This window comes from Aedes aegypti, chromosome 1 (assembly GCF_002204515.2).
Source record: "Aedes aegypti strain LVP_AGWG chromosome 1, AaegL5.0 Primary Assembly, whole genome shotgun sequence".
NCBI lineage: Eukaryota > Metazoa > Arthropoda > Insecta > Diptera > Culicidae > Aedes > Aedes aegypti.
In genome coordinates, this window is record NC_035107.1 from 111,849,683 (window position 1) to 111,864,931 (window position 15,249).

At 38.3% G+C, this 15,249-nt stretch overlaps 1 protein-coding gene across 5 annotated transcripts; it reads left to right on the forward strand.

Annotated features, from left to right (window-relative positions):
* The first annotated feature begins 683 nt into the window (after positions 1-683).
* On the forward strand, positions 684-15,066 carry LOC5570699 (lysoplasmalogenase-like protein TMEM86A). Of its 5 annotated transcripts, none has more exons than XM_021845381.1 (5): positions 684-986; positions 1,080-1,271; positions 13,422-13,591; positions 13,649-13,955; positions 14,018-15,066. In XM_021845381.1, the coding sequence occupies exons 2-5, from the start codon at positions 1,218-1,220 to the stop codon at positions 14,258-14,260; spliced, it is 774 nt and encodes a 257-aa protein (XP_021701073.1). In that variant the 5' UTR covers positions 684-986; positions 1,080-1,217; the 3' UTR covers positions 14,261-15,066. The 5 variants fall into 5 exon arrangements, 3 of the variants coding, with proteins under 3 accessions (XP_021701073.1, XP_021701068.1, XP_021701080.1); XR_002500600.1 differs by lacking the exon at positions 684-986 and having other exon boundaries at positions 993-1,271; positions 14,018-14,393; positions 14,639-15,066; XR_002500601.1 differs by lacking the exons at positions 684-986; positions 1,080-1,271 and adding an exon at positions 8,831-9,411 and having other exon boundaries at positions 14,018-14,393; positions 14,639-15,066.
* Positions 15,067-15,249: the final 183 nt, after the last annotated feature.

The following is a 15,249-nucleotide window of genomic DNA, read 5'->3' on the forward strand; positions in this document are numbered from 1 at the left end:
AATCAGCAAAAAGGCTTCTCCATGAGCTGGCTCTGTTGTGTGGAAACGTTTATTCGTTAATAAGAATCATATAAAAAGCATACAACTAAAAAAAGTGGAAAATTGTTGAATTTCACCGAGAAATTTGAAGAAAATCTATGACTTTATCTCCGAAGTTTATAGCGTAAAATCTTAAGTAAACATGTTTTGGCATGGTTTCCAAAGATTACAAATTGAATCGTTCTAGGTATGATTCAATGAATCGAGCCGTACTGATGGAGTACAGTACATATTAGACCATGTTTCCCTTCACCTCGGGCTCATTCACAAATGTCATAACGCTAAAGGGGGTGGGTGGGTGTCCTCGTGATGTTATGGCTCATGCAAAATTTATAAAATATTCATACAAAAAGTGTTACGAGGGGGTGGGTGGGTGTCGAAAATGCCCATTTTTGGCGTTATGAAATTTGTGAATAAACCCCTCGTCTGCAGTTCTCCATGAAGTTCACCAGCTGATTGACGAAATGAATAAACAACTTCTTCCAATAGTAGCTTAGCTTCCCTAGAACTTGCTGACATTACGCACACATCAAATGTAAATGCATTCTGATGCATCGGTTCACCAACACACTACCACAGATTCAACCCCTCATTCTCCAGCAGACAGATCCACCCACTCACCTGGAGCGCAGACAATGTCGTCCACCGGCCAAAAATAGCCGCACTACAGTTTAGTGTCCGAGGAAAAGGGGACCAGCGAGGGCATTTGTTTTTGTTTGCCACAGCTTTTTCTGCTTGCTCACCATCTTAAACAACGGAGCGCATTGTAGCTGGATCGATTTGTCTGAGCCCAATCGCTTTCGGTCGTTCCCGGAATGGAAAAATAAACACAAACAAGGTGGTAATTAATCTAAATTGTAGCCATTATCGTATTTTGAAGGAAATAGTGTTTGCTTTGTCGTCGTTTTCCGGAACAAAATGCTGCAAAGCGAGAACAGAGGTGCACGGTGAGAAAATGATTGTGCTTCTAAGGAAGAGTCTCTAACCAATCAGCTCGATAGGGTGTCTGAATTTCTGGTAGTTCGTGTCTGTACTTAAAGCACACAATAGGTAGCTCACAAGCCAGCTAAGTTTGTCACAATCAAATCTAGAGCGTTGAAGGGTTCAGTGTCTATAAAATCGAGTGATAAGATCTAGCAAGGGTTTACTGGAAGGATTAGGTGTTTTTAGTGTTGTGTATGGCACTGCCACCACCTTCAGACACGGAGACGGCCACGGAATGGAGACGCATGGTGAGTCACATTTTCATAGATCATTGTTCAGTTCATATCAGTGAATGATGAGGGATGTGCGTAAGAGTTAGGCAGCGTCCATTTATTACGTAACGCTAAAATTGGAATTTTTTGATAAGCCAGAAGCTTGGTGTCTTCGACAAAGTTGTTCAACAGATCACGGGTGATCTGAGAGTGGAAAAGCTTATTGGTTATTTATCCACTAGATGACGCTAGTAAGATTTGTTAATACTCTAGAGATCTTGATCATTTAGAAGATTCGTGTATTCGACAAAATTGTTGAGCAGATCAAGGGCAGTCTGGCAGTGAAACGTCCAACTGAAATTTATTCACAAGCCACAAGCATCCTAAGGAAGTGAAATCGGAGGAAGATATGACGAAAACATTAACTTCAACACACAAAAAGTTGGTCAAAGTTATTTTTAAAATCTCTTTATAAGTATCATTCCAAACATTACATTCATTTCTTATATCTAGGTGTTCTGTGTTATGAGAGAACATTATCATCCTAATTTGGTAAAACATAATTAAGATTTTATTAACATTTTGTTAACAACATATTACATTTAATTTGCCGTAGCAGTTCAGATTTTTTTACAGATGAGTTGTTTTTACCTGCTTATAAGAGAAAAAAAAACACGTTTTTAATTTACTTAACCTAACCTAATCTAATAATATAACGCATTAATCGTGAAAATAGAAGATTGTAACGATTTTTGCCTGAAATTATTAATTATTTGTCATATTTGTTCCAATGTTGCAACATTGGACATTCTATGTAACTCATTGGCACTAAACCAGGGAGGAAAAAAGCTTCAGAATCATTTTCAAAATTTTATTTTGAATTCTCTGCAGAGCTTTCTTCCTGGTATTACAATAGCTAGTTCATATTGGTACAGCATACAACATGGCTGGCCTGAAAATTTGTTTGAATATTAAAAGCTTGTTCTTAAGACAAAGTTTTGATTTTCTATTAATAAGGGGATAGAGACATTTTACATATTTGTTACATTTGGCTTGAATGCCTTCAATGCGATTTTTGAAAGTTTAATTCTTATCTAGCATGAGCCCTAGATACTTAACTTCATCTGACCAATTTATTGGAACCCCTCTCATCGTGACAACATGTCTACTTGAAGGTTTCAAATAAAGAGCTTTTGGTTTATATGGGAATACTATTAGTTGAGTTTTGGAAGCATTAGGAGAAATCTTCCAATTTTGCAAGTATGAAGAAAAAATATCCAAACTTTTTTGCAATCGACTACAGATGACACAAAGACATTGTCCTTTGGCGGAGAGGCCCGTGTCATCCGCAAACAAGGATTTTTGACATCCCTGAGGTAACTCAGGTTAGTCAGATGTGAAAATATTGTATAATATTGGTCCCAAAATGCTGTCTTGGGGAACACCAGCTCTTACAGGAAGTCTTTCAGATCTGGAGTTCTGATAATTAACCTGAAGTGTACGATTTGACAGATAACTTTGAATTATTCTAACCAGGGACGAAAATACTCAATCTCCCCTCGCCTACATTGATACGTGCTGGGTAGCATCTTCGTTGATTTTTATTTGTTTTTATCCTCACATTGACAACACAACAAAGATTGGCAAAGCGCTTGCGCAAGATTGTCAGTTTCCTTTTAACCTGCTGCTACTCAATCGCTTTTTGATAATCGGAAACAAAAAATGATATTCATTCTAACCAGCTTGACTTTTTTACATTCCGCTTCGGGAAGTTGTAATTTTTGCACGAGACACACTAAAGAAGCGTCAATATAATCCATTCCGTGCATCGGATCCTTCATTACCTGTATAGCAGCATATTTTTTAATTAATTTGAACCTCATTGATAATCTATTTTCTAAAACTGATGCTCTTTTGCTTCTGATAATCAAAAACACCAACGACATACGGGCATCGTTGTTTGTTTTGCCCATCTACTTTTGTGCCATCTTCATTGGTACAATCATATTGGTGGTGGTGCGGTTACTTTGATGGTGGCATAAATTCAGTGAATTGAGTATAGTGAGCATGATTTTTTTCGTCCCTGATTCTAACAATGTATGTTGGAAAATCAAAGTTTTTAAATTTTACAATCAAACCTTCATGCCAAACACTGTCGAATGCTTTTTCTATGTCTAGAAAAGCAAGACCAGTAGAATAGCCTTCAGATTTATTGGAACGGATCAAATTTTTTATACGTAAAAGTTGATGAGTGGTCGAATGTCCATGGCGGAATCCGAACTGTTCATTGGCAAAAAATGAATTTTTGTTGATGTGGATCATTCTCTTCACAATGACCTTTTCAAAAAGTTTACTGATGAAGGAAAGCAAACTGATTGGACGATAGCTAGAAGCTTCTGCAGGATTTTTGTCAGGTTTTAAAATTGGAACAACCTTAGCATTTTTCCATTTGTCAGGAAAATATGCTAATTGAAAACATTTGTTGAATATATCAACTAAAAATGATAAGCTTCTTCTGGAAGTTTCTTGATGAAGATGTAGAAAATTCCATAATAGCCAAGAGCTTTCATATTTTTTTAATTTTTGAATAATAGTTCTCACTTCTTCCAAATCAGTCTCACAGGCATTTTCAAAAACGTTCTCTTGATTGAGAATATTTTCGAAGTCCTGAGTAACTTGATATTCAATTGGATTAGTAAGTCCAAAATTAAAGTTGTGCGCACTTTCAAACTGCATAGCAAGTTTTTGAGCTTTTTCGCAATTAGTTAGTAATAATTTTTTTTCCTCTTTCAATGCCGGTATTGGCTTCTGAGGTTTTTTCAAGATTTTAGATAATTTCCAAAAGGGCTTAGAGCAGGTCCAATTGAGAAATCTTATTTTTAATTTTTTTGTTTTTTAATTGAGCAAAACGTTTCTTGATTTCTTTCTGCAAGTCCTGCCATATAATTTTCATAGCAGGATCGTGAGTGCGTTGAAATTGCCTTCTCCTCACGTTTTTAGGACGGATCAAGAGTTTAAGATCATCGTCTATAATCACGGATTCAAATTTTACTTCTCATTTTGGAATTGCAATGCTCCTGGCTTCAACAATGGAGTTTGTTAAAGTTTCAAGAGCATTGTCAATATCATGTTTTGTTTCTAAAGAAATGTTAACATCAAGATAAGAGTAATAAATGTTTCATATATATTACAGTCGGTTCGAAAATAATTGAAAGTGGAGCTGATTGGATTGAGAATCGCTTCATGGGATATTTGAAATGTAACAGGGACATGATCAGAATCAAAATCAGCATGGGTAACTAATTGGCTACAAAGATGACTAGAGTCGGTTAAGACCAAATCAATCGTAGATGGATTTCTAGAAGATGAAAAACATGTAGGGCTATCAGGGTATTGAATTGAGAAATATCCTGAAGAGCACTCATCAAATAAAATTCTGCCGTTTGAAGTACTTTGAGAATTATTCCATGACCGATGTTTGGCATTAAAGTCACCAATGACAAAAAATTTTGACTGTCCAAAGCATTGAAAAGGCAAATAGATAGCCAAACTGTGTTTCAACTGAAACACCTAAAGTTTCAAAAACTTTAGTTTCAAATGACGAAAACAGTTGATGTTTTATACGCCTATGAATGATGATTGCAACTCCCCCACATGCCCCATCAAGTCGATCATTACAATAAACAAAAGTTAGGATCTCTTTTGAGTTTAGATCCAGGTTTTAAATAAGTTTCGGTAATAACTGCTATATGCACGTTATTAACTGTAAGAAAATTAAACAGCTCGTCCTCTTTACCATTCAAAGAACGAGCAATCCAATTTAAAATATTTAAATTATTATTTGAATCCATTAGAAAAACGTAATCCAATAACAATTTGATTTGTAAATTTTACTCCTTCTTGGACTGCTTCAGTCATAGTGGTGGCTTTGAACATTGCATCAATCATTAGATTCAATTGTTCAGTTAGAAAATTAAAATCAGAGGCAGACATATCACTTGAAGTGGGTACATTAACTGATGTGTAGTGTCCGCTCTACAGAGCCTTCACTGTTTTGAGAATATACTGTGGTCGAATACCAACACTTGAGTACATGTAGAACAGTATAGCTGAGATCGGAAATAAACTACATTCGATCGTTCACTTTCGTTTGTACAGAGCTAGAAGATAGACGTGTTCTCCTTTTTGCAGCTGACACCGAAAACCTCTTACCAATCTACCCTTGCTTGCGTTGTAAGTGCCGGACATAAAATGATGATTTCCCATTTAAAGTTTCGCTAGACGAAGAGGCGGAGTAGGAATTTTGTGAATGAGCATGATTATGATCTTCCTGGTGGGTATGATTCCTATTCAAGCGATCGTTAACTGAAAAATGAGTATTGTTCGATACTCTACTAGGCAAATTCCGGAAACGACCGTTATCGTAACGGATATTATCTCTCATCTGCCTGGCACGAGCCTCAATGACTCTCTTGCGTGAATGGCAATTTCAAAAATATGACTTATGATTGGCCCCGCAATTCGAGCATATATATTTGGTGGTATCTTCCTTCACTGGACAGACGTCCTTAGCGTGAGAAGAACCTCCGCAAATCATGCATTTAGCATCCATGCGACAATTTTTTGTACCATGACCCCACTTTTGGCACCGACGGCACTGAATGGGGTTCTGGTAATTTCATCCAGGTTTCTGGAAATGTTCCCATGTCACACGCACATCGAACAAAAGTTTTGCTTTTTCTAAAGCTTTAATATTATTTAGTTCTTTTTTGTTAAAGTGAACTAAATAATATGCTTGGGAAAGCCCTTTCCGAACAATGCCAGATTGGGTTCTCCTTTTCATAATGATTACTTGTACTGGGGAAAATCCAAGTAAATCATTTATTCCATTTTTGATCTCTTCAGGTGACTTATAGTCACTTGAGAAACCTTTCAAGACAACTTTGAACAAACGTTCAGTTTTGTCGTCATAAGTAAAAAAAATGTGCTTCTTCTCTCCAAGATGTTTGAAAAGAAGTTCGCGATCTTTAAGAGTTTCCGGCAAAACGCGACAGTCTCCTTTCTTTACGATTTGGAAGGAAACCATGATTCCCCTAATGTAGTTCAAGATCTCCTGCCTAAATTCCCCAAAGTCGGAACAACTGACCACGATAGGCGGCACTCTTTGCTTCCTCACTTGAATCAAAGAGCCTGGGCTAGAGGCTGCTTCGATTTGGTGTTCGGAAAATTTGTCTAGAGCATCGAACTGATTGCTCATTCCGATAAAATTATTTATTTCACCCTTGGAAGAAAGTTTGTACTCACGGGAAACGTCCTTTCTTCCATTCTTGCCACGTTTAGTGACAGTTTTAAATCCCACTTTTTTGGAAGGAAGTTGTGAATTCAGAGATTCACCCTTCCTTTTGTTTGTTGTTGATACCATGTTAAGTTAATAAACGAAAGAAGACGTGACCTCCTAAGAGGTTTTTTCCCAAGACGGAGTCCAAGAAGGATTACCACCGCTAGCTTTCGCCAACGGGTCCAACGAAAAATCGAAGGCACGGGTCCAAACAAGGATCGTAAAAGTATCAGTAGTAGAAAAAATAGTACTGAAAAGTACTGTTTTAGTAGCACTGAAAAGTACCGTTTTTAATTTTAGCCCCGAAAAGTACTGTTTTTGTAGCACTGAAAAGTACTGTTTTATTGCTTTGGGTAGTTTTTTAGAAAACTTCCAAGAGCAGAGAGAATTCGTGTACGCACAGCACGAAGGTACCGTACATTGTTGATGATGGATAGTTTTGAGCGCAGTTTGACCATCACTAGATAGTGATCAGAGTCAATGTTAGCACCACGATAGGTTCTGACGTCGGTTATATCGCAGAAGTGCCGTCCATCGGTCAAAACGTGGTCGATTTGTGATTCCGTCTGCTGTGGTGATCTCCAGGTGTAACGATACAGGAGGCTGTGCTGATTGTAGGTGCTACAAACGGCCATGTTCTTGGAGGCGGCAGAATCTATCAGTCGTAGGCCGTTCTCGTTTGTCAGCCGGTGGGCGCTGAACTCTCCAATTGTCGGTCTGAACATCTTCCTGGCCAACTTGAGCGTTCAAATCTCCTATGACGAGCTTGACGTCGTGGCTTGGGCAGCTTTCGTACTCGCGTTCGAGCTGCGCGTAATATGCGTCCTTGTCATCATCAGTGCTTCCGGAGTGAGGGCTATACACGTTTATGATGCTGAGGTTGAAGAACCGGTGTTTGATCCTCAACTTGCACATTCTTTCGTTGATCGGCCACCACCCGATCACGCGCCTTTGCAAATCACCCATCATTATAGAAGCTGTTACCAGCTCACGTGTGTTGCCGCAGCTCTGGTAGATGGTATGATTACTTCTAAACGTTCACACCATCGAACCTGTTCAGCACACCTCCTGCAGCGCTACGATGTCAAAACCGCGGATCTGCAGTACATCGGAGAGTATGCGTGTGTTCCCGATGAAGTTGAGAGATTTGCAGTTTCACGTACCGAGTTTCCAATCGCTAGTCCATTTCCGTCGCTGTGGTCTGTCTTTTCCGATTGTTCTTGTCCATATTCTCTCGTTGACGTTCCTGTGTTGGTGTATTATACGGTTGGCTTGTAGGGCCTGACCTGACACCAACCCCCTAGATCTCCAGAGAACCATTTTCCCCCAAATGTTCGGAGGGCCATAGTGCACAGTTTAGCTTAGAGTCCTTCTCTGGCACTCGGACGATGATCTGCCGCCCTTGACATAGGAAACAGACGCTGTTGTGAGTCGCTCCTAACATGGAGTACAGTACCCCGGCCAGTACCGCGAGGAGTAAGGGATACATTGGGGCCCAGATAGCCGTAGCGGTAAACGCACAGCTATTCAGCAAGACCAAGCTGAGGGTCGTGGGTTCGAATCCCACCGGTCGAGGATCGTTTCGGGTTGTAAATTTTCTCGACTTCCCAGGGCATAGAGTATCTTCGTACCTACCACACGATATACGCATGCAAAAATGGTCATTGGCATAGTTAGCTCTCAGTTAATAACTGTGGAAGTGCTCATAACAACACTAAGCTGAGAAGCAGGCTCTGTCCCAGTGGGGACGTAACGCCAGAAAGAAGAAGAAGAAGAAGAAGGGATACATTTGCTCTCCGATTCTTTATAACAAACGTGTTATAATTTTATTTTAAATCAAAACAAATTTGAAAAAGCCTATTTATAATTAGTTGGCCTTTATTTATAATTTATTAGCCTTTATAATTATAATTATTATTGTAACTAGTTTTGACATAACTTTGATGTAATCCACTAGTTGTGAACAGTTCCAGGGCAAGGAAAGTTTTGAAACTTTGGATTCTGATTGAATTTTAAAGGTGGATTCAGAATACTCAAAACACTTGATATCCCTAAACAACGCAATTGAGAATGTAATAGAAAAGGAGGTGTTATGTTAGTGATTACAATTAAATAAATGTTTGTTATTTTCCGGAGATCGGCCTACAGAGACAAAACCAATATGTTTTCCTTCATGTGAATCAAAACCGTTCCATTTCTCCTATCGTCGCAAAGTACTTATCGCTCTCCTTGCTTTGTAAGACCGCGATTCTTCTCTTCTCAGTGCTTTTGAGCCAGTGCGTTGTTACACGTTGCGCGGAACAGTTCTATTCGCGATTCGGTTGTTGAGAGCGTCTTTCTAATTTCGCACATACAAACCGGTTCAATTCACATTTGCGAATTAAGGTATTGCTATAAAGTGCATTATCATCGCTGAATGAAATGATATAGTGCTGAACTAGTTTACCGTTTATCAATTTTGCTAGTGATTTGAACTTATAATTAATACGCTACTGGTGCATTGAACGATAGTTCTACGTGATCTCCGCGAAAACAACGTAAGCAGAGGCAGTGAACTTGAACCTGAGTGGCTGTCGGAGTTAATTCTTTGAGTAAAATTATCTCGTGCAGAATTGTAAAATCTTCTCAGAGACAACCGTGTCGGATTACGCACAGTGTTCTTGCGTGTTCGAAAATCTAAAAATAAAGTTCAAAGCCGATACCTACAAAATAGGAAGTACGAAAAATACATCATACAAACAGAGAACTGGCAGTGGCATCTGGAACGGTGTTGGCTTATCTATCCACGCTGATTGAACGCTGCTAGGCATCATGGCGCGCACTGATATTGGAACAATTGTAAGTCGGTTTATGGTTTGGGTTTAAAATTTGGCTTTAACTCGGATTTAGCTTAAGGTGATAATGATTGTTTTCAACCGTCGCGAAAATGATGTTGTAGCTAAGCTGATTTCATGGCATTGTGCAGGGGTGGTGTGTTCTGATAAAGGCCGTTGATCAAAGGTTGATTGATTATCAAATGATCGTTGAGGTATCTACGAAGGCGAGATAGCATCTATTTACGGATTTTATCCGAAAATAGGGGGTTGGAAGGAACTTATGTTCCTAAATTTTCTGCACAGCTCTTTTCGGGTTTTACATGTTCTAGACATCATTAGGTTTGGTTAATCATCAATAGAGTTTCCATTCCCGGGAAGATTTCCTGGGAAATGAGATTTCCTGGGATTCCCGGGAAATAGTTTTCTGTTTCCCGGGATTCCCGTATTTCCCGGCAAATTATATTTCAATTCTTTATGATCATTTTATTCAAACAAAAACTATCGAGCGATTTACTATTCATTAGTGAATGAAACCAAAGTTAGTACTATAATTTGTATCCTTAAGCTAGGTATGCTGTTCCGCTCATGAAAAGTAAATATTTCCCGTTTCCCGGGAAGTCAAATCCCGGGAAATTTGGAAACTCTAATCATCAACCTGCCACAACGTGTGTGGCCTACACACTAGGAGTGCAAAAGTTTGGAAAAGAAAATTCTCAGTTAATAACTGTGGAAGTGCTGTAAAATTAGGCCGAATGGGCTGCCCATGTTCGCGTAGACAATGTAAGCTTTAATATGACCAAAACTAATTATTTCACTCCTATGCATTTTATTATAGACTATTCTTGAGTTTTGGTGCAATAGCGGGTTTTGAAATTATTTCCATCATTGGCTATTCTTTAGAGCTATACGTTTATAGTGATTGCTGAAATAGCAAGCGCTCACATTCCTCTAGAAGATTTTCATACAAAATGGCTATTCTTTCTAGTAATGTTGTTTTCATGAATAATGTTTAGCGTCAAAGTTATGAGATTTATTTTATTTTTCCCTTCTGCTTTGCTGTTCTTTCAATTTGTATCGTTACAGTGCTTATTTGCACATAAATTCTCTCCGGAATTTTGGTCAAACGTTTATTGTAAGCAATCGAAGGATGATTTCTCCCTTCATTTCTAAGTCATTCGGCCTCAACACATTGGTTCGTTACCAGATGATTTGCCATAAGGATGCGGCCCGCGGAGCCCATTGGAAAAAGACGAAAAATTGATAATATATTTTTTAGGGCGATACGGTGTTAAATCAATTGGGACTACTCCACGAGTGGGGTGACGTGAGAATTGCTGGTCTCGTATAGGGAGGTGACAATTCTCGACTCGGGCGAAGTGGCTCTCCATTTGATTTACACGGCGAGCCACTTCACTCTAGTCGAGAATTGTCAACTCGCTATGCGAGACCGACAACTGTCACATCACGCTACTCGTAGAATATTTATTGTAAACATTGATTCGAAACAACTACTGGCGTCTATTGTTTTCTGAATAAAAAATGGTCAAAGAACAAAGAGTTTAAAGGACAAAATGTCTAATATAAAAAATCTACCTCTTGTTTTTGCTGTTTTTTTATTGTCCTTTCGTCATAGTTTCTTTAAAAACATATGTTTGTAAGAACATGATTTGATGTTTTATGGCTTATGACCAACGAAAGGAAAATATTGTTCAAGTAGAAAATAGAAAGTATTGGTCTACCAGAACCAAAAATCAATTGTGAGATCACTCGGAGCGAGGACAATTGTGTCCCAAAAAATGCCCTCAAAAGACACAAATTGAAATTTCAGTGGAGTTTTGTCCTGTGTTGGACGTATTATAACTGCGACCATTTAAATGCAAACCAAATGCATTTGGTTGATCTTTCAGTGAAGTTAATTTTTATATAAACCAAAGCAGACACTATAAAATCCAACCAGGAGAGCACAACCGACTAGCATCTCGCACTTAATCAGTTTCTGGAAAGATCCTCAAGGAATGTCCCTCAGAATCGTGTTGAAAAAACTGTCAGATTTCAATGAAGATGTTTGCCGGATCACTCCCATGAATTTTTAATAAACTCTTGTGACTCTTCATGAATTTCTAGCGAAATCTTTTTAAAACTTAACGCAAGCTTCTTTGTGAAACTTCTATAAAAAAATCTTAGCGGATTCTTTGTCAAACCATGATTCAAAGATACCAAGCGGCATTTCCTTGAAAGATCATTAAAAAATTTCCGAGAAGACTTTGAGCGGATTTCGTTTTTTTTAATTCTATTGAATATATTTTTGACATTCTTAGACTGATTTTTTACATTCTTTGTAGTATCCTAGCGAGATCTTGATCAGACACTAAGCAGATTTCTTTTAGAATCATCGATAAATTGCTGGCGAGATTTGCAGGATTTCATGGACTGGATGTTTTGAGACGCTTGATAGATGCTTGAAGGATTCCTGTTGTTGATTTCCTGACGAGATGCGTGATATAATTTTAAGCGACAGTTTGGCAAAAAGAAATCCTAGTGTTGTTTTTTGTCAGACTTCAAACATATAATACTTGTCAGATACCTACCAAAATCAAAAGTCTAAACACCCTAGTGTCTTCTGAAAGGTGTTAGTTTATAGTCTTGACTAGACATATTTAAGAATGTATACTTATGCTAATACCCTCTAATTAGAAGTTTCTGAAGATCGTACATTACAAGTCGTCAGCGTTAAAAAATGAAAAACCAAAATTTTGTAAGCGCTGCAGTTTGGAATATTGCAAAATTTGCACAGAAAAATTGTGAAAATTGCAAAATGTCCTGATTTTTAATCTCTAGGATATCGTCATACTTGTTGAGTATATAAAATTCAAAGTCTGCTATTTTACATTCAAATGTTCAAAAAAGATGTAGCGATTGTCAGATAATAATTCATCATCTGATACACGCCAATTCGCCAACTCGTGACTGATTCAGTTCGAGCAGAGCATTATGTCTAAAACTTTTTCTCAAGCAGATGCCATGAAGGTTGGACGATTGTCTATAATAAGTTATCCAAGATCTGTACTATTTAAATATTTGATCAGCCTGCAGTTTCTCAAATTGAGCTGCTCCAGATGATGTGCTGCTCATTTATGATTAAAAAATGAGCTTAGCTATCCTAACCGTAGCCACTACCCATACTAGGCAGGACTAAGCTTTTTGCAATCTCAGCACGAAACAGACCAGCAGAGATAGGTATCTCTTAAAAGTCGAACAGCACAAAATACACTGTGGAAAACGAACAATGCGAAACCATAAAGGTGAAATTTTAAACTAAATTACAACATCTTTATATGCCGATTATCTCGGAGAGACACTAGGTCACCTACACCATTGCTCCTGGTAGCGCATGAAGGGCACAATACTGTGGAAGGAGCCCTGGTACTCCACAGGCTCCGTTTACGGCCAGATTTCACTCAGACCCCCCTAACCATTCATTCTTTGGCACGGTAAGCTTGAAGACGCATGAATTAGGGGTCACCTGTGAGGTGGACTTTTACCAGCGGAACAGACAGTCCGTAGCCAATTGAAACAACCGCCACCTATCGGCTATCTAGGCTGATCGGGAAAAGGAAGTTAGCTTTACCAGTTAACTCCTGACGTACTCAAGCAGCCTGCAGATCAGAGCGACGATGGAGTATTATACGGAGTGTCGGGTATGACGTTCGAAAAATGATATTCAGATTCAGTCAATTTGATTATTTCGCGTAGGATATTGTTTTCTACGTGCACGAAACGTGGGCTATGCTTCAGCAACGCCTAACAGCAGTGGGATCTGCTGGTCCAGCAAGCACTCCTGAATACTGTTTTTTTTTTTTTAAATATTGTGAGCTTGGATGATTGCGTGTGACAGTAAAGGATTGCTAGAATGCTAGACAGCAACAATGCAAAGATGATTGTTTTTTTACATATTTATTTTATTATATGTTATAAGAGTTTATTTTTGGGATATTTATTGGCATCTAATATGCTTAATTATATATTTTTCAGGCAAAGGTCGCCGCACCTCGGATGATATTGTTTCTGATCACTGTCGTCTTGTACTTTTCACTGATTGGTCTCACCGAACGACGAACCATCGAATCCACCGTTTTGAAATGTCTACCCATCGTCAGTTTATGGGTCTTCGTCCTGCTGACGGGATTTGAACTTAAGAAAAGGTTAGCAGTAGCACTCTAATATAATGCATGTTCTTATTTAACAATTATTATTCACAGCCACCGCTACAAGCACCTGATCCTGGTGGGATTGATATTTTCCTGCTCTGGAGATATACTACTCAACTATGACCTCTTCGAGGCCGGTATGGCCGGTTTCGGTGTGGCTCAAATCTTCTACATATCAGCTTTCGGATTCCAGCCGGTACGACCATGGTTTGGCCTGCCTCTCTACGGGCTAGGTGCTGCAGCAGTGGCCCTTATGTTCCACAACTTGCCAACGATCATCAAGATTTGTCTTCCAATCTATGGCATCCTGCTATTGACCATGTGCTGGCGGTCGCTGGCCAGAATTGATTCAGCTAAGGTATTGAAACTTTCCTATAAATCGCTTGAATGTTATGTATTGACTCTTCTTTTTCTTTCCAGAATATCTTTCGAATGGCCTGCGGTCTCGGAAGCGTGTTGTTCGTTATATCCGACAGTATTATTGCGTTCGACAAATTCTACTCTCCGGTGAGCAATGCACAATTCGCCATCATGATAACCTACTACGTGGCCCAGTTTGGAATTGCGCTGAGCGTCATCGAACAGACAAGCCCTGTAAAAACTGCCAAATCCCCAACACCCAAGAAAAGCCAAAATGGTATAAAACAGAAGAAAATTTCCTAAGGAGTAAAGCATAACGACTAGTTGCGCCATCTATAAGCATGATCATTCTGTTCCCATTCATTTGGAAGCATGCCCATACAGACACACATTAACACACACGTGAACACATACACTCACATATGTGAAGTTATCGGTAAGTGGTGTAGTTCGATCCATTAGTTTATGTATATTAGGGTAATTAAAAAGAATTTTTTACTTTTGACTTGTAATTTTCCTGCCAAAAATGGCATTAATTTGGGAAGACACTCAAAAACTAATTAAAAAATATCTTATTATCAATGTGGTTCAAAACCGATTTTTAATTCACCCTAATATTCATCGTACAGTTAAAATAACCAACTAAATAATTATTGTTTTTCTCCTCTTCTTCGAACGTAGATGAAATGGAAAATGGAGTTGAACCATTGTAAAACTAAAATCACCTGTTGAACGTGTAGTTTTGATTAAACAAAACAAAGAACAAAATCATAGACTGTGATCTATTATCTTCCCTCGAACATTGAGGATCCTCTAATACCACCACCAAAATTTGAATGTTTGCAATGTAAAATAGATTACGAGATAATCTTGTACAGAGGTTTCCAAATACGACTAGAAACATAACAGAAACAAAGACATAATGCGTAAAAAAACAATGCAGTTTTAAATATTCTTAGATGTAAACCCAAGTAATGAAAAGTATCCAACTAACTTTATGATTATCAATCGAAACTGTAGACAAAAGAGACTGTAAATGTTGTTTAGAGGTTACATTGTTTTACCGTTGAAGAATTAATATATATGACAATGATGTTCCTGAATGTAAAGTGCAGTTTTTATTCCAATGGATCCGAAATCATGCGATACCCATAATTTAACAAAATATATTTATTTTTAAGTCAAAAGAGCTTCAACACTCCCCTTGTCCCCTTGTCGAAAACGGCTGACCATTAGGGTGGTTCAAAATTCAAAAATGATTGAAAATTACCTCCCATATCTTAAGATGTAAG